This window comes from Epinephelus moara, chromosome 1, assembly GCF_006386435.1.
Source record: "Epinephelus moara isolate mb chromosome 1, YSFRI_EMoa_1.0, whole genome shotgun sequence".
Lineage (NCBI taxonomy): Eukaryota > Metazoa > Chordata > Actinopteri > Perciformes > Serranidae > Epinephelus > Epinephelus moara.
In genome coordinates, this window is record NC_065506.1 from 20,290,433 (window position 1) to 20,315,602 (window position 25,170).

Genomic DNA, 25,170 nt, shown 5'->3' on the forward strand with positions numbered 1-25,170 from the left:
AAATGTATATGCAGGCTGTAAGATTGACCTTGAGACTATTTTTTTTAGTTCATGGTTTCCTTTCTCCACTTTCCTTTTTAATGTCCTCCCTCCACCACCTCCCACTTCATCTTCTCTCCTTCCCTCTTTTGCTTTCTCCTTTTTTCCCTTCTCCACCCCTTTCCTCCCTACCTCTATCCTAGCCCCTAGCCACCTCCCCTCTCCTCCTCTCCCCTCCCTTTGCTCCTCTCTGCCTGGTATTGATTAGAAGGCGAACCTCTAATCTCCTTAAGGTCATTAGGAACACTTAATTAAAACCTAGTTAGAATGCCTTTGTTCAACCAAAGCAAATTGCAGCTGTTCAAACGCGATTAGTATGATAACGTAAAAACTTGTCGGCAGGGAAAAATATAAGAGAGGCTCTTTTTTTGGTAGAAATGTTTACACAATTTAAATGCAGAGCGCTTAAGCACACAGTGGAAGTCTAAAGTACTGTACACTTGAGCTACTGCTGCTGCTCTATGTGTGTGTGTGTGTGTGTGTGTGTGTGTGTGTGTTGATGGGATTGTTTATGTTTTGCTAGTGGATGTTCAGCTTTTTGAAACCAGAGGATTAATGCATTTAACTGGCTTAGGTTAGCAGCAAAATAATAATTCATAACAATTGTTTTGCAGGCCTGAAATAAAACAAAGAAAGATGGAATAGAGTAAATATAAATAATATAAATAAATAAAATTTGATGGTGCCAGTTTTCTGTCTTCATTTACTCATCAACTCAGATTTTCACGCACATGCACATGCACACATTTAAATACTTATAACAGAAATATATACATTTTTAATGTCTGCATTATCAACCATGTATCATAGGACATTCACAGCACCTATATCGTTTGGACACGTTTGCATACAGGGCTTCTGTAATTATAACTCATGTTTAATTGTCACTAAGGCCCAATTAATAGCACACATCAGGCCATCCCTGGTGACTGCTATTAAACTGCTGACAGGGAAAGACACCTTGCCAGCTCCTCCTTTGCCGCTCATTCAGGCATCTTGCAAATTAAAGGCCCTAATTTTAAATATTCCTACAAAATAGCTCAAATTGACTGATTTCAGATCTGCTGTCCTATTCTCCTTTTGAAAATTGATGTTTTACTGACTTGTGGTGATTTCACGGACATTATTAAGGGAAATGTTCAGTTGTAAATGTAAATGTTTTATCGATCATGCTTTTGATTAATGCATTAACTATTGACTATCCATCTATCAACTTTTGCATTATGCATCATATTAATTGGGTATTCACTTTATATGAGAAAGTTTTTTAGTCTGTTTTGTCAATGTTTTATTGTAAATTCAGGGTATGTCATGTAGACATATTGTTTCTTGAGCTACTTCATAAATTTGGATAGTTTGAGTTGTGATGAGGGATGCAATGCAAAATAAATATGCAATGTGTTTTGAAGCATCACTTTATTCATTGATATGGGTTAACCAGTCATGAAAAATAAATACTCTTCGTTTTTTTTGTTGAAAAAAAAGGTCTGTTAAGACCAGTTGTGTAGTGGAGGGTATACGCAGGTACACAGGGTATACCCACTTCGTTGTCTGGCAGTTTACACCTTTCAGCCAAAAAGCCACTAAAATATATAGGAGGGTATATCCATGTCCTCCTTGGTAACCTACCCATCTACATTGTAGTAACACTCACCTCATCAACTACAACCACACCACTGAATAAGATCATTTATTGTCATTTTTACTAATTTCAGCATTAAGAATCTTTGTCCATTGGAATGGACACAAAAACCCCTAGTAATTTAAGGGGAACACTACCTTAGTTAGGAATTCCAACATGCTATTTCCATGGCTTGGGAACATTCAATCAACATTTGTAAACATAAGCTACTCGAAGCCAGAAACCAGAGAAGTAAGTCTCAAACTTGTGATGTCATAGGGTATAAAGTCTGGAGCTGCTCCACTGACAATAAATGGGTGTCTGATTTTGTGGAGCCAGATAATGTTTGTTTTCTGTTTTTACATCCAAATGAGCTTTATTCTATCATAGTGTTCCCAGTTTAAAAACAGAAAATGTTCCCACATACGCAGCGCATTTCCCTGGGTGCCCAACTGGTGGGTCATGGTCCAAAAGTGGGTCGCAGGTCCATTCTAAATGAACTGCAAGTGACTCCCATACTGTCAAGCTTGTAAAAAACACACTTTATTCATAAGTACAGTGAATTTCAGGCACAGAGCTTTTGTTTTGAAGTGCTGTTTCCCATTGTAGAGGGAGAGACTAACAGAGAGCTACTTGAGGAAGACAACAAACTGGCTCGACAACATAACCAAATGCACGTATGGTGCTGAAGGTATTAAACTGTGTGGACCTTGAACTAATGACTGGGGAGAAATCTGGATGCTGTGGCTGGACCATTTGGGAGCCACCGATCTATAAGATCTTTCTCAGTTCATTTTCTATGAAGCAACCTCAGACTTTATACTTGACATCACAAATTTGAGTTTATCACTGTACCTTTTGGATTTAGAGTTGTTTATGTTTATTAATACTTTTGGACATTCTTAGATGAAGTTTGAAAGTGGGCGTAGTTCTCCTTTAAGTATCCTAACTTTTTTTTTTTTTTTTTTGGCTTATTATTATTTATGGATGCATTCAGAGTTGAAATCCACCATGACACTATGTTCCTTTTTTGTGTGTATTTGGAACATAATTGGTTTAATATGTGTTTAAAGCATTTTGAAAAGCACTATAAGTAGTGTCAGTGTTTGAAAGCCCAAGTTAATGGTAGATGTTCCCTTCAGGAATTACAAATGAATGAATGACCTCAGTCTATCCATGCAGCAATTTAAACAAATTCAGTTTTTTGTTTGTTTGTTTTCTCTCATCAGTGCCATAATGCATCACCCCCTAAATGCTGATGTACTATTTAAGTAAAAAATAAATTTGACAGAGAGTCCATTAAATGATTTCCTGCCCACACTCTCTCTGGCTGGAGCGGATCACCGTTGCCTAGCAACGGCAGTAGCGTTCCTCTTGTCTCTGAGAGCCACTTGTCTGAAACCCAGACGCATCCCACGTAGGTGGGGGTAAAGCATTACTAGCAGGCAGGGGGTAATTAGGCTTTTTATACCGCATATTAATGCCTCGCTGTCATGGACAATCTTTAGTATTCTGTAACAGATGCAAAACGGATGTGTCGCAGTGTTTGTTCTCACGCCACCCCCGGGGCTCTCAAGTTTCCGTTACTTGGCTCTCAGCAGTGTAACGCTGCCTCACCGTTACTTTGCGCCCAGTATCCTGCCGCCTCGAGCGCTGCTGGCCAGATGGCAGCTCGCGGTAATCTCCTTAGCACCGCGTGCCGCATGTTCTGAATGAGAGAGGTACGACACAGGGAGAAGAAACAGGAGCTTTGTCAAGTTCAGCTGTACTGTCATTCAGTTTTTCTGTCACAGTGTGTGGCACAACGACGGACCAAACAACTCAAGTCATGTTTGAAGAGGACTATTTTTTCTTCTGGAGCGACGTGTTGCTGCTGTTGACGGACAGGTGTGTGGAGAAATACAGGTAGTTAGCTTGTTTTGTTCGAGCCGTGCCAGAGCAACAAGTTGAGTGTTTGTTGACGCTGCACTTGTGATGGGGATAGAGCTTTGTGCTGGGACTCCACAGCGACAGGTAACCACATATTTTAGCATGTCACAATATCTGCATAGATTTACAAATTTGTTCGGCATATAGGAGACGTTATTAGATACACTGTTAGCTTTCCTATTTTCAAACGGGAACCGTGGACAGGGGGGTCCAGGTAATTCAACACTGGAGATGAGAGCACTGCTGGCTTCTTTTTGTGTGTCAAAATGTGAAATTGAAGCTGATAAGTATTGTAATGAAGAGAGCTTTGACCTAAGCTTCAATTTCCAACAAACTTATGTGAAAACCCGTTCAGTTGGATAAAAATCTGGAGGCCAGGTGCCAGAGGAAAAAGGGCATGTTTAATTCAATGGAAAATGAAGAAAAGGGGGAAAGCAATGTAGCACTATCACTTGAGCTGTGCCTCCATCAAGCTGTACATGATAGTGTAGGCTTTGGCTAGGGAATAGCCTGCATGGCATTTCACTCTCCTCAGATTTGTCTCATGTTGGATTTTGGTCTGACCACGTTCCTCTTTCCTTCTCTCCTCCTCTCTTTTCCCTCTCTAGATTGTGAAATCCTACCTATCATGTGAAGGCTTTGGTTGTGGTTTGTGTGTGGGGGTGTGTGTGCGAGGGACGGTGTCAGTGTAACAGAGAGCTAAGCTTCGTAGCCTCACCCTAGGGGCACTGGCCTGTAAAAAATGTCCCTGTAACCCTGTAACCATGAAACCATGACAGTCATCACTTATTCAAGCGCTGCTGGAAGGCTTCCGAAAAAAATCCAGGTTCTGGAGCATCCCTCTGCCCCGGGGAATGTTGCAGAACCCCTGTCCGAGCTTCTCGAACCTCGGACCATGCTGGAACCCTCCGAAAACCCGATTCTGGATACCTGTGGGGTCAAAGGCCAGGGATGGACCGAACAGAGAGACGACCAGGGAGGAGCAAAGGGAGAGAAAGTGAAAAGGAAGAGACAAACATGGGGCAGAGGAGTCAGAACAGAGGAGATGGACGGAGGACGGAGAGGGGAGCAGTTTAACTTAAGGAAAAAATGCAACAGGAAAGTTGGAGAAGACCTAAAGAGTGGGGAGAAATGCGTGGTAGGAAAGCACAAGAGCAAAGCTGATGTGTCTGGGATTCTGTCAGCTGCAGAAACAGAAGGTGTAATCAAGCAAAGGGACAAAAGGATGGGGAAAAGGAAGAAGTGGCCTGTTTTTCCTTGGACGCTACACCTGAAAAGCTTCACTGAAGGAGAAGAGAAGAGAGAGAAGAAGATGATGAAAGGGATAAGGTGGCATCGTGTCATTCTCTGGTTAATTCTCCTCCTCTTCAGCCTGTGTGCAACACCTGCTTCATCACAGGTAAGTGTGCAGCTGTAATTTCTGATCCAAAGACTGTGGAAAAGTAACTGTTAATAGACAGTATACTGTGTATGGGTTATTTAATGACTATTTAAACAAACCCTGCTGACAGCCATTTAGACATTTTATCTTGTTATGGTAGGAAAAGCACAGGTGTTACTAATAACATAATGACTGATGGTGGCTCTGTTCTATTCAGGTGTCCCAGTAACTCATGACTGTGTGACAGTAAGCCTGTATGCACAATAACAGGACCCTGAAACTGAAGCAACTAAATGGAATTTAGCCATATCAAAAGATCTCCATTGAAAATGGCCTATTGGAAGCTACGAATGAATTCATGTCCATGCAACAAATATGTCAAAAAATTTCCGTGATCTTATCTTTCTCTCTTTTCATTGATAGTTTTATTAAGAACACCTGTCCAAATAAATTTTAAACATTCAGTATATAAAAGGTATGTGTGACAGCAAGAAATTGGCCCACAAAAACACACTCAACTCAGTTCTTTAACCCATTGATTGTTGAATTTTATAGAACTTTGAAATAGATTCTCCAAGTTGCTGAATGGTATTTAAAATTAGTATTGTATCCAAATGTTTCAGGTTGCTGCCGACACAAACAGGATTGATTGATATTCATTTTTTAATCGTTTTTATTCTTAGGGACATTTTCCACGGATGGAAAACATCGCTGCCTTCAAACCTGTGTCCACTTCTCCCGCTCGTTCCACCTGTGGGGTTCCAGAGCGGAGCAGCTACTGTCAGTCAGTGTCCACCCAGACTGAGCTGATGATGTGTTATCAGGCCTTCTGTGTCCAGGAGTGTCCCTACAGATCCTCCACACCTCCGTATGCCCCACTGCTGCTGCCTGCACACAGGTAGGTAGATCAAAGTCATAGTAAGGTCATCAAGGTATTTCACATGACCTCTGACCTTTCAGAACATGTAAAATTAGAAAAACAGAAAAAATATTAACACATTCAAACCTTATCCTACCAGGGGTTCCTGTGTGACTGAAGACGATGTTGACACTCGTCCTGGGACTCAGACAGAGGCTGGAACCACGTCCAGTTCAGAGGGGGTTTCTGGTGGATCCAGTAGTGTGCTGTTTCGGCAAGTCCAGGATGGATGTCTGGTCTCTCCCCCCTCACAGAAACTAGGAGCATTAGGTTCCCTCACCCTGGCACTGTGGATAAAACCGAGCTCTTCTGGAGAGATGTGAGTTTAATTTTTGTAATTTCAGAGAGCCATCAGTCAGTTGTGTAGCGGGATATATGAGACCTATTTGAGAAGCAGCTGTTCACTGCCGCTGAATTTTAAATTGTATTTATTACGGATGTCACCCTACAGTACAAACAGTATACTGTGCGTGGATCTTATGTCTGTGTCTAAATTATATATTTTTCTCCTTCAATTCCCTGTACAAAGAAGCAAAGTCCAGATATATAATAGCTCTGTGTGAGTGTGCATGACAGCCAGATGTGGTTTTCTGTGTATGACAGTTCATGCAGTGATTTTAAAATGCTGAAAAATCACATTTGTTATAAGTCAATGCTCTCAAACTGTCCTAATGTTATTGTGTCGTACGTATGAGTCACAATTACTGATGTATCATATCAGAGTAGTCCAACATAATCCTGTGCTACTGATGAAATATATCTCCCGGCTGAAACCACACTGCTGCTTTGATGTATAGTCAATGTCTGCTCTGATATGATATCTAATATGATTTTCAAACATTGGAAGTGCATTGAAGTGAAAGCACTGTGATATTGATCTAATAACAAGGAGCAATCAGGTCAGCTCTGGTCAGGTCAGTATCACTGTCAGGAAATGTTGGCCAACAACTGGCTGTCATGTCCTACTGTGACATGTTGTGTGTGAGAGACAGAGTGTGTGTGAGAGTGTGCTGGTATTTTGCAGGCAGGGCTGGGATGGTGCAGAGTTACACACACTCGGATCAGCTTACACTCACACACGCACACACAAGGCACAAGGACTCACAAAGAGATCAGTTGGCTGTAGTTGGCAACCCCATCTCCTCCTCCAGCATACAGCATCACTTAAAGTGGATTATTCAGACAACATTGAATGCTTTGTCATGAAACTAAACATAGGGTAGACATACATGAGGTCTTGCTCTTTTTTTGCCGATTGAGTATTGTTAGTTAAACGTAAAATGATTTTATGAATGCACTTCTATAACATTGTTGGACTTACAATGGACACTTAAACAAACATGAATTAGCAATAGCTAAGGCCACATACATGCATGCATCCACATGTTTCTCCTTTTTGCCAGTTGGCATGAACAGTTAGTTTGCTGTCCTTCTGCTTGTGACCAGTCTTTCCACAAAATCTTGGGCAATCCATTTGGAAGTTGATTGGCGAGTTAATTGGCTATATTTCAGTCAACAAAAATTCTAAATGTTTTAGTTGATGAACATTCACGACATTTTAGTTAACTTTTAGTTAGTACTTAAATCAATATGTTTTCTATGTTTTCTATCTGTAAACTAACCCAGTAGTCTAAATAATTTATCAGAAATTAGAATCACAGTGTCAGGTTGTCTCAAAAACTTCAACAGCACAAGTAACTAATATGAGATAACCAGGATTTGTACCAGATTTATTGTTCATTTTTACTTTTCGATCTCACTGTGAAGAAGCAGAAATTTGTTCTTAATCAGCAACATGTTAGTCCAAGGTTTAAACTTGTGTCTTCTCTCAGAGTCGGTGATTAAAACTAAACTAAGATAAACTGCTAAGTTCAGACTGTTTACTTACAGCTCAAACTGAGCCTCCTACCTGCCTGTCAAACAGCATCAACACATAAATCTTTTTGAGTTCGCTTCTGAATTGAATCCTATGAGGAACAGCTGTGACGTCTGATGGCTACTTGCTCCGCTGCCACTCTGTGGCTAAAAAGCAGAGCTAACTGCAAACAGCGACTGCTGCAACGAACAAACTCCACAAATTCATTCAACAGCTCCAGCATCCACAGTCAAACACACAGCTCCTTATTTACTGCTAAATACAGTTCACAAGTAGCACCAACGTAGCATGACATTGCTTTGGTGTGTGTGTTTTTGCTGGCTAGCGAAACACTCTGGTGCAGACTATCTACTGGAATTTACCAGCTCATCACTCATGCACCACTAACATTTTTGTCAGGTCTCGTTTTGCCAATGAAAATGAAACCTAGATTTTATTTAGTCTTAGTTTTGACTATCAAGATCTATTTTGAGCTTGTCATCATCTCGTTTTCATCACAGTAAAAAGGTTGTTGACGCAATATTTTCGTCATAGTTTTTGTCAACACAGTTAACACTTGCCTTTAAAAATTGTTCAGCCTCTAATAAATACTAATACTACACTTTTGATGGATTAATTTTGTAGTAAAATGTTGTGGTGGAATTTTACCAGGCTGTCTTTTAATATGATTAGAAATATTTGGCTACATGTGGACACAAAGAAAGGCACTGCTGAGTCAGAAAATAATTGCATCTTTGTAGATTAAACCAATATTTAAGTCAGCTGTTGTGGTTTTGTTGAGCTTTCATGAGATAAAAGTCTGTCAACATGCACATATTCCACATCGTGCTGCAACGATTAATGTGACTGATAACTTTGCAGTGGTGACAGGTCTGAAGAAAGCCCTAGAGCAACACTAGACAGGTTTCACATGTATTCTAGTAATGGACTGGATTTTCAGTTTAAATGTTGCTGTCAGTTAAATTCAACTCTGAGAAGGAGAATCAGACAGAGATCAAGTCACTCCTTTAAATTCCATGCTGTGATTTTGTTTGTGAAGTTGTCTGTCTGGGGATTCAGATGACAGACAACTCTTGTTGTCTTGGTTTGCCGAACATGACACCTGTATGGCTGAATGCATCTGAATGGAAGTAATATCTCTCCCCTCTCACTCTCCCTCTCTCTCTTTCTGTTGCTGTCGTTGGCCATCAGTCTTTTGTTGTAGAGACGATCATGGCTGCCATCAAAGAAGCCAGATGAAAGGAGGCCTCTATCCTCACCTCTGTCCATCTCTCCTCACCCCTCTCGCTTTGTCTCTTCCCCTCTCTGTGATTTCACATCCCTCCCCTCATCTGAACAATGAACAGAGCCAGCCACCTGTTTTTACAAATCATAGTTTTTACTACAGCATGGCCATACTTCCACATTATGACTGTGAAGTTATGTTTGTATCGTTTGAGGATTCTCATTTTGAGTTTATATTTATTTTTAGTTTGGCCACAAATGTACATGCAATGATTATTGCAGATGAATCAGTATTTGTTGTCATGCTTTATTCGAAAAACAACAAAAGGTCAAATTTTTCCTTGGCAACTTGTATTTTCCCTATCCATCACCTTACCTTGCCTCAATTGCTGAAACAGATAAGCGAAAATAGAATTAAACGACCACCATTTTTACAATCCATCAAAGCATATGATTTTCAAGATGCTCAAAGTTTGTTGGTTTTAGCCTCTCAAATTTTGATATTTACTGGTTTTCCATGACAGAAAATTGAATATCTTTGGCCTCTAGACTGTTGGTTGGACAAGAACTTCACATTTGTTAACTTGGGCTCTTTAATTGGCATTTTCACTGTTTTCTGAAATTTTAAAAACCAAATGGTTAGTAAATCATGAAATATAATATGCAGCTTAATCAATAATGACATTAATGCTAAGTTGAATCAGGATTTTAACCTATACGTCAAAGTTTAAAGGTCCAGTGTGTAGGATTTAGAGGCAGAAATGGAACATGATATAATGAGTATGATTTAGTTTTAGTTTAGTTTTATTATTTGCACACATAATAAAAACTACATAGAATCCAGATAAATAATAGAAAAAAAATAAGGATGTGACAGGAGAGGTCAAGNATAAGCAACAAAAAATAAAAAGACAAAAAAGAACTTAAACATTGTGGATCAAATGTAACAACAATTTCAAATTAATCAAAGACAACGAGCTCTCCACTATATGTACCTTGGAGTTCCATATCTGTACACCACGATATCTAAGAGAGTACTGGCCATGTTTTGCTTTATAAAAAAGAAGATGAAGATGGTCAGCTTGTCTGGTATTATATGAATGAAACTGAGGTGATGATGGTAAAGAAATAGGTAGAAACATATATTTATATATAAACACACATATCTGATGAGTGTTTATGTCATATATTGACAAAATGTTCAATTTTCTAAACAGGGGGGCAGACGCCTCAATAGAGTTTGAATAAGTTGCCAACCTAACAAAACGTTTTTGTAATATGTAAAGTTTATGAAGATTAGAAGGATATGTGTTTGCCCAAACAATATTACCATAAATCAAATAGGGATAAATCAAAGAATAATATAAAGTCAGTAAACAAGTGACATTTATAACTTTATCTCCATTTTGAAACTGAGAGACTGAAACCGATGAGGGTTTTCTTTCTTTTATTTAGTAATTGATTAATAATATTCCATGTAGATTTTATATCATTTGTTGATTCTTGGAGTTTCTTTGAGAAATATGTTTTTTTTTTTGCTGAGCGTAAAATATGCACAAATTTGTTTTTATATGTTTTATATTCTTTAGAATTTAAAGGAGTTGGATTTAGAATATATATTCTTTAGAATTTAAAGGAGTTGGATTTAGAATATATTTTTTGTATAATTTATTTTTTGTCATGGAAGATTTTTTAAGGCCTGGCGTAAACCAAGGTTTATGGAGATCGTCATTCCTCTTTTCTTCCGTGTATATTCATCTGAAAAATAATATTTGTCAGGTTTACTTTACCATAGAATGAGCCATTTATATCTACATAGGGAGGAGGTCCTTTTCTACGGCGATTGCCATGTTTCACCGCCTTGTTTCTACAATAGCCCAGAACGGACAAACCAAACACTGGCTCTAGATGGGGCCATTTGCGTTTTTGCATCGGCCACCGTAGTTAGCAGCCCCTCTTTGACCAGAAGTGTGTGAAAAACACTGTTTTTTTAATGTGAGACTGCTTTATTCAGTGTTTTTACTGGTTTAAATCATCTGGTCCATTTGTTTTGAAGAGGAAGAGACCTCTGTGGATAATTCGGCTTCCGATAAAAGCCTCCTGAACAATGAAGGAAATCTAAGTTTAGTAAAGGAGCTTGTTAGTTGTTATTTACTTTCTTCTTGCATTTATTATCTCTGTCTGGCATTCTATCTCATTGTCTTTCCCCACAGGCACACACACACACACACACACACACACATGCATGTGCAGACATACATACATACGGTCTCTTTCTCATGCATATGTCTATCTGTGATTTATAGGGTATGTGTCTCTGGGTTCATAAAAGTCACGATTTCCCATAAAATGTCAGTGATGGTGGTTAATATGACACTGTGGGTGTGTGTGTCCGTGCCTACACCCAGTGTAGCAGCTCAAACCTAGCAGTCATGTAAAATATTGATATTCCATGTGTAAATGTCAGAATGAGAGACTGTGTGTGTGAATGTGTGTAGTGGCGCTCAGCTCCATGGGTTTTAGAGTCCACTCTTCCGTCCTCCTTCCTTCTGGGTTAAGTTATAACAGCTTATCAATGCCAGATATTTAAAATGGACTGTCTGAACTGTCTGTTGCTGCTGTAATAATTGTGTTGCGTGTGTTTTTGTTGCCCTCAGGATGCTGCTGGAGAAGAGCTCAGGGGAGCAGTTGTTCTTTTCTGTGACAGTGTCCGAGCAGACAGTCACCCTGCGGTATGGTCAGTCCAGCAGTCAGACTCCTCTGACCGTCAGCTTCAGAACAGAGGGAAGGCTTACACTGGAAAGGTGGACACACCTTGTTTTGCAGGTAAAAAAAAATCTGAAAACAAACATGATGCCATAGCCGGTCACTATGATTATGAGCATGAATGTTAATGTGCATCTGTAGGTGAGTTTGTGTGCATGAAATTCAATCAGTCTGCCTTAGAAGCACCATCAGGTTTGTGTTTAACGGTCTTCATAAGGGTTGTGAAAGCAAAATGGTCTTTTTTTTCCCCCACACACATGCTGCCTCTATCTTCTTCACTGTCTGTGTTTCTCTTTCATTCTCTGTCCATCTTTTTCTCTTCCTCTCTACGAGTTTGTGGTAATTATACTGGCAAACATCTGCTTTGGCACAGCTGCTGGGGTCAGGGGCACACACATTACATCAGACACACATACACAGACAGACGATGCCGCACACTTTTAACACAACATTTCAAAACGTCTGTGTCCTGTATGGAAAACTAACTTCAAAACCTCTGGAATTCTTTAGCTTTCACTTATTTAATTTATTTATTTATAGGTCTGTGGTTATTTTCTATGGTTTACTACATATGTAAAACATGGAAATGGGTGTTGTACATGTGAAGTTGTTTAATTTGTTGCTGGATATTTTTTAACATCTTAGTGTGGAACGCCATCTTGTTCAGTTCAGGAGTTGTTGTGTTAGACTGGGGATCCTATAAATACAGTTTGGTACATTCAGTTTCAGTATTATAATGTAAGTATGATAATTGAATACTTGTTTACATATTACATTTTTTACAGATAAACTTTGCATCCTTCTTTGTTATTATGGAGAGCCTTGTTGAGGGTTTGAATAAGTGCTAAACACAAAGATGAAAGTTGTGCAGTGAAAAATGGAAAAGTTTCAATGGGAAAACCTTTGTATTTACCATAAGCACAAAACCTCAGGAAACTGCAGATGTGTGGGAGACTTAAATTTCCTTATTGTATTACATACACTACTTGTACTTTCTGCAGTTTAACAATGTATGCATTTATTTTCTCTCTTTGGGGTTAGTGCTTTCTTTTTTCCTTCATTTCTCCAGAGTCAATTGACCTAAGTGGTTCATGGACTAGAAATTTTAGAAGGCATCAGAAGTTAGAAATACAAGGCTGTCATGGACCAAAAAAAGGCTTTCAAAAGCTCTGATCATTCTGAAATGGCAGCTAGTGAAGTGGAGAGAGTCTCGAGGCCCCAGATGAATCCCTGTTTGTGTGCGTGTGTGTGTTTCTGGTCTGTTGAAGAGTATCGTTTTACAGATTACTCCACTGGACAGTATTTCTCTTTCAGCATCTCTGAATAACACCAGGGCTACTTGGGGAGAAAACACGGTCCCCATGACAAGCCTTATCACTATACGTGTCTGTTACTTAAGTTGTTTGTTTGTTTGCTTTTTTATCTGTGTAATCTTTTGGCCCACTTTTATTTGACCTGGCATGATGTTTAATAGGCTTTATTGCATTTTGTCTGCAACACATTTTGTTAACCTCTTTTATTGCCCTTCTCTGGTACTTACGGTGCCATGACATTATACAACCCTGATATTTTATATCATGAAATCTCAAATAAAGTCCATCTTAAATAGTCAAACAACAATAAGGCTCAGGCACCAGTTGGCTGTTATGCACAGACCAACATCTTTTCTAGCAACACCTGATCATAAATAAACTCTCCTTTGCTGTTGTTCTAGTGTTGAGCAGCTGTTTATGCATTAGAATTTGTTACAGCACATCACTCCCTGTTAAACCACAACTTGTCACTTTGACATTTCTATTTGCTTTTTGATCAAACAAACTTGTTACAACAGATTTATTTAAAAACATTAACTAGAAGGATACTATTCCTTAAATATATATACAGAGAGGATGTAATAAAGCTAAACCTAAGGGACATTTGGGTTTACAAACATATGTTGATAAATTAACAAATGGATCAGAAATGATCAGAGTCGGGAAAGAAAAATGAAGTTGTTCAGAATCAACAACCCCCCACACCCCCTCTAGCTTCATCCTTAAAGCTACAGTTGGTAACTTTTCATATGTGACTGAAACTGTCACTATATTACCACAGCACTAAGACACAGCACTGAGGAAGATAATGTAAAAAAATCATACTCCTCTGCCTACTCTTTTACCTTGTAGCATTTCTGATGGCCTTACTGCATGTGAATGAAATCAATCAATCAATCAAAACTTAAAAGTCTCTAATGCAGCTGTCAATCACAGCTTGCAAACTTCAGGGTGACTGTCAAACTAGGCAGTGCTGTTCAAATATGAATCAAGATTTCATAACCCATTGGCTATTTCTCACCACCAATGTTTTTCAGAAACATTTTAGTGTACTGTTTAGCTGTAAAATGAGAAAGTTTGTGACCCCATCAGCATGTTGGACAGTTGGACGGGCGTACCAAGCACTGCCCACCAGCTGGACCAACTTTCACATTTTACAACAAAACAGTACACTAAAATATGTGTCTGAAAACACTGAAGGTGAGAAATAGGTAATGCAGTTACAGAATCGTGATTCGTATGTAATCAGCGCTGCTTATTTTTACAGTTTGACCGCAGTTCATGGAACGATTGATATGACTGACCGATGTGTTTGAGACTCTTTGGCTGCATTAAAGACTGCTTGGCTCTGATTGGTTGTGGTCATGATCTGATTCTTGCAAATGCCATTAGAGGCAGTGGTTGGGGGAGGAGGGGCATGATTTATTTGCAGACTATCTGTCTCGTACTTCTTTCAGAATACAGTGACAGTTTCAACAAATATGACAATAATTATTTTTTTACAAAAGTTACCAACACCTAACAGATATGAGAGTGGTATCGGTCTTTTCATCTCACTTTCAACAAGAAAGCACAGAAGCGATTTTTACCAAAATGTCAAACTAAGAAAAGACACTAAAATATAAACATATTCATAAGAAGGAACACATCCTAAAAAGTGGCCTTTCTTGACTTATGTTTTGTTGTAAATAGATAATAATCTTGGCATCATAAAGCAATTTTTCTATTCTTATTCCGTTATGATTAGAAGTCAGAATTAAAACCTCAAGTTACATTTTTAAAAAATGAGACTGGAGGTGCCCAACAGCAGGCAGATTAAAGAATGTACTGCAAACTGCAGTTTGATTTAAAGCACAATTAAAGGCCAGAGGGGTGCTCCAGGAATGAGGAAGTTATACATGTTGACCAGTACTTTAAATCATTGTACCCAGCCAGAAAACCTAATGTGACAGTTTAGTTTACTGGTTAGCTGACTGGTGTTGATGCCTGGTACAGTAATTTGGCAGTCTACTGTTATGCTGGCTAAATGTAGTGTTGCTTATGGCTCAATTGCTAGCAAGTTGTGTGTGTGTGTGTGTGTGTGTGTGTGTGTGTGTGTGTTTGTGTGTACAGCATGTGTGAATGCCCTGTAGGGATCAGGTTTTTATATGTCTACGGTACAGTATCTGTGTTTGCTGTACTCGTCCATGTAGGCATGGAAAAGTGTTAGGCTTGCAGGTATTTTGCTAAAAGTGTGTTTCAGTGGTGTGGCTTGGAGGTATTTTGAAACTTTGTGTGTGTGTGTGTGTGTGTGTGTGTGTGTGTGTGTGTGTGTGTGTGTGTGTGTGTGTGTGTTTGTGTGTGTTTGTGTGTGCATTCTTGTGAATCAGTTGGCTTTTCATTTAATGGTATGGTGATGTAATCTGTTTTGACCAGTCAGAAGAATAACATAATCATCCCTGACACTCAAACACCATTCGCATACTCCCATTCTTGTGCATGCACACACTCTTATCAACTCACACACTCACTCCTACACACAGATACACACTCACAGTTCAGCTGTAATTTGTAGCAGACTTCTCAGGCACAATACAGACATTACCCTATGAAGGAGCTGGGCAATTTAGAAACCTTTCCTGCACACATACAGTACACACACACACACGCACGCATGCACACGCACACGCACACGCACACACCAGTCATCTGTCGGTTTGAAAAGATCAAAACACCAAAAAGACAGTCAAAAGGAATACGGGTTTCCAAGTGCCAGGAGCAATTCACACACACTGACACACACACACGCACACATGTATACACATGGTGCCAGGAGCAAGGTGCTGTAGGGATGCTGGTGCTCCCTAGGTAGTTGTCTTATCTGATTATGGTAACGATGTCGAGAATAGTGGAGGAAAAGGTAGCCTGGGGGAGGGAGGGACTGAGTGAGGAGATGGGTAAAGTGAGGGAGGTGGCTCTGTGTTGTTAAGGGATGTTTATGAAGTCAGTTTACGGAGGGATTCACTTTCCTGTACATTTCTGCAGAATTTATTACCAATCTGTAGTTGTCCAGAAAATTACCTCTCTTACTGCTGTGGTTGAAGGAGGGATGGGTACAACACATTAACATAACTTGTTCTCTTGATGGGTGTTTTTTATTTTTTATCTCAAGTGCCTCATATACTGTGTTTGCATGAGGACAACATTGGGCACTGACACCTTGGACTCCTGTTTTATAGTATAAAGACATCGTCAGCATTTAGACTGATTCTGTATATGCCTCACTGTTACCATGCAGTTCTGTCAACCACAATCTCCTGGGAAAATAAAGGCTCTATTTACGGCACAAAGGAAGTGCGTCAACCATTGCGTACCAAATCAGGAAGAGGACAGTGAGTTGGTTTTCCCCATGGATGTATAAAGGGACTGGATACAGCGTTGGGGGCAGTGACAGGATCATATCTGTGAAGGTTACTCAGTGGCGCATGAGGCCAAAAAAGACATATTTCTGTATTTTGAAATCACCTGGATCTTTCGCATCATGGGGCTCATAGAGCAAGCAAACTACAGGCCTTCAGCAGCCAAGCAGCATACTTTCACCGATCAAGCGGCTAACTTTTGCATAAGCACTCTGCTAACTTAAATAGGAATTGAAAAGATTGAATTGTGCAGCTCTTCTAGACTTTCTCAATGTTATTGGACTGAAAGGATCAAATCCTGATAGTGAAACAAATCATTTCGAGGGAGCTGTGACACTCATAAAATGTATCCACTGATATACAGACATCTTTTTCACAGTATAACTCTGTGGGAAACAGTCTTTTTGGGCCCCATGGCATCACATGATGGACCCCGATATTGTAATTTATTATGTAAAATTGTCTTCAAAGCTGGACACTGTTCCTAGGGACTTGGTTTTTCCCCAGTGCCTATCAGTAGCTTTCCAGTTATCAAAGAGTATCCCTGTAAGTTCTTTGCAGCTACTATCCCCAGTACTGATAATGGTGGAAGGTGAAACAACCGAAGTAACTGTGGAAAACAAATTGCAGTGTGTCCTTTGTTGTTCGTGGTTGCTAGGCTCTGAGGAAAGAGAAAAGTGATCAGGTTGTCTTTGGGGGCAGTGCAACAACAATAACACCACTTGAAAACACTCGAGGAGAAAAGTAAAAAGGTGTTTGTTTCCACTTTAAGACAAAGAGTAGGTGAAATATTCATAGCACTCCCATTAGGAACACCACACCCAATGAAGTGGTACAGGCCAGGCCAAATGGAGGGCTGGTTTAAGACTGCAAAGTTATTGCCTGTTTTTGTTTATCGTCATGAAAGTAGAGGGTCTTGTTATTGTCATACCATTATATGACCATTCCAGTGCAAATGCTGCACTATTGAGAGGCACAGGCCTTTGTAGAGTAAGCGAGCTAATGAGGGAGGGACAGGTTTGGCTGGTTGATTCTTATTTAATTTATTTATTTTATTTTGATCCCCCCTATGTTCATCACTCATTGATGCTGTTTTTGAAGTATGAATAAGTCAATAAGTAATTTATTCCATTGAAATATCATTGATGTATTATAGAAAAGTGATTTATCTTTTCATAAATGACAAAAGGCACATCTGCCTCATTTTTGCTGTGGTATCCTGATACTACTCAGAACCATGATATTTTCATTGGTATCGTACAGTGGGTCCCAATTTTGGTACCGTGACAACACTAATCTGAAGGGGGTTCATCTGCAAAAACTAATGAAAAACTAAACTTCGGTATTCGGTACTCGGTATTCGGCCAAGCGCTTAATATTATTCGGCTTCGGCCACAAATTTTTATTTCGGTGCATCCCTAATTCTTGGTGACAAGAAAATAATGTCAAACATATGGCATAGAAGCTCAGCGCCTTGTTACGCTGCTGCCGTTTTCTTTGTATAGTGTAAATACGCAGCACTCCTATTGCAAACAATTAAAAAAATAACAAAAGCTGGCATCTGGAAAAAACACTTTGATGGACATGGCCTCTCTACAAGAGACAAAAATACCACAAAGAGAGAAAGAGAAATAGAAGTCCTGTTATTTGGGTCTCAACGTTAACATCCTCTTCTCACCTAATCAACATGACATTTCTTTAGTATTGTGCCAGTAGAATAGTTGTTGTGGTTCTGCGAAGGAGAGGGCAGGAGAGCAACAATGTGAGACAATAAAGTCAGAGGGCAGGGACAAAATTTTGCATTGGTTTACATGATCTTTTGTGCTTACTCTAAATAATTTTTAAAACAACTTGAGGATATTTCCTTTTTGTGTGTGCATCTTCTTTCACTTTGTGCAATTGTGTTATTTTAGTGAAATGGGAAGAAACAAAAATATATATACATAAAAAGGTGAGAGTTGAAGATATATGTTAAGTCAGGGGTTAGGGGAAATGTTAAAAGATGGTTTCAGTGTAAAGAGAAATGGAGAGATGAAGAGAAAGAAGTGGCAAAGAGAGACCGCAAAAGATGGAAAGAAGAGAATGGAAGGGAGTTCACAATTTAAATAGCTTTGGAGTACTATCTTTTGGAGTACCAGTGATTGACTGTGTGCCTGGAGGACCCCCAGAGGGGTCCGTCTGTTAGTGCCTGAGCAAATCAGCATTATCGGATGAGGCAGTGGCAGGGACAGCCAGTCATACTGGTCCCATCACGACTCACCACGGCCGTATGAATGTTTAACACTTGTGCATACGTACATTTACACACACTCTCTGTCTTACTGTTAAAGACACAAACACACAGCACCACACAGAGAAACAGCTGGTGATGTCTTCTTTCAGAGGGCTCTTAACTGTTGCTTAAGGCTGAGAAAAAAATGAGAAACAGAATTGTAAAGAAAAGATGCAAAAAGAGGGCAAGTGGGTCAATGTGTGAGTGTCATCGGGAGTTAAGGTCAAGTCAAGATTACAAAGACACACACACAACCGTTTTTGTGTTTATTGGAAGGAGTGAACTAGCTGTTCCTATCTAATCTACAATTTGTTCTCTAGACCCTGACAGCTCATCTGCTCCACTACTCTGCTCTCAGACACTTTGGCTGCTAAAACTTCGACTGAATGCCATAATAAGCTTAATGAATGTTTTCACGCACAATTACACTGTAAGACTCTGGCCCGTGTGTATGTCTGTGTAAGGACTGGTCTGGTCTCGGCAGAGGACGACTAATTTGCACCGACTATTCTCGTACAGTCTTTCCTTCTCTCGCCCTCTTTCTTGCATAGATGCATGTGCACATGCCTCATCGCCCCACTCTATCTGAGACGGGTTTTGTCTTTCTTTCTCATTCTTCTGCCTTTCTCTTCTCTCTTCTTGGTCTGTCTCTACTGTGTCCTTTAATTTCTCTCTCATTCCCACTCTCCTCTGCCCCCCTCTGCATCTGTTCATTCATTCTGCTTATCTACCTTGATCCTAATCTAGGTTTAGCATGACTCTGACACTGTGGCGGAACACGAGTTACCAGTGCCTTTAGTTAAACCTGTAGTCACTATTAACATAGATATAGACAGGGTCTGAAATTAGCACCGCCACCCGCTAAATGTGGGTAAATTGTTGGCAGTGGCGGGTAGAATCGTCAGGACATCTGCCAATTTGGCAATAGGGGAAAACGCGCAACAGAAAGACACGTTTAGTTTGGTTAGCATATTATTGGATAGAGCTACACATTTGAAAGTGCTCCCTACTGCTGTATGACAGCAACACTATGGGCTGTAGAACTATTTGTTTTGACTGACAGATGAATTTCACCAAATTCTAAGCAACAATCCTCAATAAAAAGGTGTGCACACATCCATACATGCCCACTTGTTACTGTATTAGCTTCACTACCTCACATTTCAGTTTCATCTGAAAGATTTGCTCAGTGCGTAGTGAGTTTGTATTCAAACAAGAGGGAGAGAGTGATGTTGGATGAGCTCAGATTGGGCCGGGGAGTACTTGGCATAGTTAATAAGTGGTCTGTATGAACTGAAATGTATTTATAATATAGTTTTGCACATAGGAGGACACTTTCATGTATGTACATACAGAAACCTTCAACCCCCAAAAGCCATGGTGTAATTCAAACACTGGAATTTACCATACATGTAATGATTTTATTGTGTAAAAAATACTTGCCTGCCACAGTAGTAGGTGCTGAAAAAGGTTAATTTCAGACTGTGGATATACATGTAGACAATTTCTTGCCCTCTCAGCCATAAGTTCTACTTTACTCCAGGACCAAAATACTTGAACCTGACTAAGTTGCTGCATCAGTTTGAGCCTTAAAATTTGCTTTGCAGAAATGGAAGCTAGGGGCAGAGGTCTTCTGTTGATAGCCACTCTTATACATGTGACCAGTAGTCCTCTATGAGTGGCACAGTGTGCACGGTGCCCCGTCTCATGCATAGGTATGTTATTGTAGTAGGAAAATAATTATTCCTTTTTTTTTTATCTCACTTCTCCTTTCTTTAATTTATACACAGCCACATGACAGCTTCTAATTTTGGTGCTCATACATACATGCTTTCCCTCAATATATCCTCTAATTTCAATATTTGAACCTTCCTAAGTAGTGGTAGTGGGTACTGCTGCTTGATGACTGTAAAGAAACCATAAGACATGTGTAAGTATTTGCTCGAAGAGAATGAAGTAACACAGAAATTTGACATGAAGAGAAGAAATCAGTGTAAGAATTCAAAAAGATAAGATAGACCTTCTGGCTAAAAGGTAAAATTGTGACAGACAAACACACATACAGACTCACAGCACACTGTCTCATGGAGTTATCCTAATGCTTTTCTCTCTGTCCCACCTAGAGTGACAGAGACAGATTGTGAGACAGACTGAAAGTTAATGTGTGTGTGTGTGTGTGTGTGTGTGTGTGTGTGTGTGTGTGTGTGTGTTTTATACACTGTATGTGCATACACTATGTGTGCATGGAGGCACTTTCTGTGCATGTTTCCGCAGGCTCTATGTGTGTGTTTGCATCCATGTACGTGCACTAAATACAGTATATTCATGTGTGTGTATTTGCGATTGTGTGCATGTGTGTGAAGGTGAGGCAAGGTTGTTATGTAGGGGTGAAGCAGACACCTCTATGGTAGCCCTCTGCCCGCTGGCACAGGAGGCGAAAGGGCACGAGACTGGCATCAATTACATAGCGAGAGAGAGGGAGAGAAAGGTGTGTGTGTGTGTGTGCGGCAGGGTTTGAGATTTTCTGTTGTAAAATCCATTTATTTATTTATTTTACATCAGCGTTCCATGCCAGTGTGCAGTCTGGTCCAGCTTAATAGAGAGAGCAAGGCACTAACACGGCTAGGGTTAGGGGTTTCATTCCCACTGGAGCTGTGAGATATGAGTGCTAAAAATGTATGCGTCAAGGGTGCTGCAAGGTGCTTTGGATGAAATGATCCACCTAAGAGCATATGTTATGTTAACCTGCCCTTTCTAGATATATCCACGCTAAAGTAGAAGTTGCACGGCATAGGTTAGTAACCCTATTAAGAGCAAAAGAATCTTAGAAAAAAATATTCTTATAAAAAGAAGATGCTCAGCAGTGGATATCAAAGTAATGTTGCTGTCTGGTGGTAGAATTCTGCACGCACCTGCTGAGACTGGAACCCGGCCCGTACTTGTGTGTTTCAGACCAGATCAGACTGAACCTGACTTGTACTTCCTCAGTGATAGTGATACATTTTCTTTTTTTTGTCTTCCCTACAATTATAAGCATTTTTTCCAGTTCTTAAGCTGAATGAGCAGAAAAAACTATGCTGCTATGTTTTGGTGTCATTTAGGGAAACACTGCTTCTGTCCTCTGCTCTCTGTGTTGGTGTTTTTACAGAGGGCGGGGCTCAGCTCCTCCACACACACTGGGTCTAAAAAGTTATGTCGGGCCAGTAAATTATATCAGCTATCTACTAGCTGAGACTTTGCTCTGCTCTGCCCGTGTTTGTCTCCAACTTGAACACTGGCTGGTTTGACTGCAAGGTGAAATCTAACGCGAGCTTGACCACAGTCTTTGTCTTGGTCAGCCAAGCTAGGTCATATCCTGCCGTCCTGTGCTTCTTGTGTGGTTGAGAGGGAGTGTCTGATGTTTCTATATCAAGCCAGCTGTCAATTGCATCTTTGTGGTCAAACCACCTGTAAATGCATCGAAACGGCCCAGGTTACATGTAGGCCTACATGTATGCCTACATGTAACCAGTGGACTCTAGTGTTGTCTGCGCTGTGTTGATGTAACAGGCCCAGACTGTGGATATCTTGGGAGGCGATCTCTGTTTATTCCTGACAACAAGAGATAAAAACAACCAAAATCCTATGTCAAATACAACCATATAAACTCAAGCCCCTACACAAGTTAAGTGACACAGTAATATGTGAACATAAAACTTAAAAACATAGCTTAACAGCGAAATTACGGCAAGAGCAATGTTGCTTACCTCTCCCACGGAGTACAACAGCAAAAGGGGAGAGGCAAGGCAGGAGACACCCCTTTATAGGTTGGGTACCCCCAAAGGTGAATGTAGGGGTACAGAAATGGAGTATCAGACACTCCACATATTGACTATGGAGGCCTAAGTGTGACAAATTTTGTGTAATTATGATACTTAATATTACAAATGTCCATTTGACTTTGTTACACATATTACTGCTGTATAATTGACCCTGTTACATCCATCTGCAGTAAATATGCATGAAGATAAGTGACAAGTATATATGAAGATAAAATTAATTGAATTATAATCACAGGTGGTTACAACACCTGTGTTCCCTATAAGTTAAGAAATCCCACTAAATTGTGAGGAAAATAACATTTTTCTTTGATGTTGGGTTGACAGTGAACATTATTGTTGGACCCTGCAAAAAAAACTGAGGAATTTGACACTTACAGCTAAATTTAGAGCAGAGCAATCTCAGATGCTCAGATGTGAAACACTTATTTTAAAAAAAGGATGCATTGTTTTGTTTTGTAACTGTTGTGATAAAAAAAATAGCACAATGTTTCATTACATTAAATTCAATGATAATCATTATTTTATTTTTTTTTCTCTTTCTTTTTTATTTTTTATTTTCTCATTGAATTGTTGGATATTATTCACCTACCACATGATTACACACTCGTAATGATGACAAAATATGCTTAAATCATTCAAAATAGCATCCAGAAAAATTAAAAAGGAAAATACGGATTTGGGGTAAAAATAAAATAATATATGAAAAAATTAAAACAGATTTCATAAGGCCTACATGAAGGAACACCATGGGCCAAAACCAACACAAAACCTGATCCTCTGTCAGGACCCATCAGTAGCAGAAGTCTGTTTGGTGCATCTAAACCTTGTCACTAAGTCTTATTTCTGCATGTCTCTCCTTTTGCAGCATGATACTGTATGTGCTCCTCCTTCCTTGTATGCTCTCATAGATGTCTCTGTTTTGTTAAATGGGACCCTTCTTTGCTTTCTGCTCAGAAAGAAAAAGTCTTAGAGACTTATGGTCTTTATTAAAAGGTTGATGTGTCACCTTATAAATGTCCCCTCTCTCTCTTTTTCTCTCTTTATCTTTTCTCGCTGCTTTTTTCCTCGAGAATGATTCTGTCTCTCTCTTCCTCTCTCTCTGCCTCATCTATCTCTCATTCTCTCCCCCCTTTCATTGTCTCTCCCCCTCCACCTTCTTTGTCCTTCCCTCTTTCTCTCTCATTCTCCTTACACACACACACACACACACACACACGCTCCCCCTCTCTCCCTCTCCATCTCCCTGGGGACAATTTTCTTTTCTTAAATAAACTGTCATAGCTAGTGTTAAAATATGGGCCTTACATGAGGTGAGCGCGGCAAGGCAAAGGCATGGGGCCCTGGGCTGGTATAAAACATGGATAATATGCTGTGAGAGGTAATTGTATCTTTTAGCGCTGAGATGAGTAGAACAAATGTGTCTCCTCTCCATCCTCTCCCTCTCTCTCTTCCTCTCCCTTTATTCCCTTTCCTCCTCTCCTCCTCTTCCTATCTCTTTCTTTACACACTGCAGCCGTGCTAATATGATAGAGAGAATATTGGCTGTACATCAGAGCTGCTAACAGTTCACAGTGGGTAAGGGCAAGTATATAGGGGGGAGAGAGGAGTAAAGAGGGTGGGAGAGGCTTGGAGGGTGAATAACAAGGATAGAGATAACAGGAGGGAGAGTTAGAGGAAGCGAGAGGGAAAGGTGACAATATGCCTGGGGACGCAAAAGTGGAGAGCTGCAGATGCATAAAGTCACATTACACTTTTTGATTTTACTCACTTTGGTTTGTATTTGGAGGACAGGAATATCTGTGAATGTTCAGTATACTGTTTTCCAGAAATCATTTTTAGATGAAGATGATCTTAGTCCAATTGTAAGTCTGTCAAGCTGAGATAATCTCAACCTTGAATGAATAACTTCATTTCAAACCAAAACAATAAAAAAAACAAAAAAACAAAACAAACAAGACAAAGATAACAGTGTAAGAAAAGGAGCAGGTAGAAGTATATATTTTCAACAAATCCCCAAATTTATTTACAATTAATGTGCAACTATCCCAAGTCTATTTACCACCCAGTTAAATAAAAAAACAGTTAATTTACAGTTCAAGTACGACCTGGTGTTACAAAATGAACATGCACTCCCCTAACACAACCTTTTCTCATTTATATATCTGCCAGAAATTTAAATTGATTTATATTTGTGCTTTGTTTCAACTCATCACGCTGCCCATTTCATAAGTCCGCCCCATACACTGAAATACACAATCTCTAAATAAAAACTAAATTTAAATTATTGCCCCCTGGAAGTGAATTATTTCATGCCTTAAACATGCTTATTGCAGTTTTAGATTTTACCAGATCTAAAAATTTCAATGCATGTGACTTTAAAAACTGTGTGTTCATGTGTTCCCTGTACCCCACATTGTGTACTGTCCTGATCAGGGTCCGACATTAACGGTTGCCCGAATGCCCGGGGCAAGTAAAAATAGCCGGCGGGCCAGCAGACCCTGCGCAGACATGCCCGATTGGGCAAGCAGCACCGACTCGGACACACACACATACCGGACAGCCTCTCAGTCCTTACCCGCTAACGTTAGCTCATGTACAACACAGGTACCAC

General features: G+C 39.8%; 1 protein-coding gene across 1 annotated transcript in view; it reads left to right on the top strand.

Moving 5' to 3' along the window:
- Positions 1-3,456: 3,456 nt before the first annotated feature.
- Positions 3,457-25,170, top strand: part of ush2a (Usher syndrome 2A (autosomal recessive, mild)) — a 256,530-nt gene continuing 234,816 nt past the window's right edge. Inside the window, exons 1-5 of the mRNA XM_050054481.1 lie at positions 3,457-3,673; positions 4,198-4,988; positions 5,654-5,868; positions 5,990-6,208; positions 11,647-11,815. Coding sequence (XP_049910438.1) covers positions 4,362-4,988; positions 5,654-5,868; positions 5,990-6,208; positions 11,647-11,815 — 1,230 coding nt within the window. The 5' untranslated portion in view covers positions 3,457-3,673; positions 4,198-4,361. The remainder of the gene's footprint in view (positions 3,674-4,197; positions 4,989-5,653; positions 5,869-5,989; positions 6,209-11,646; positions 11,816-25,170) is intronic.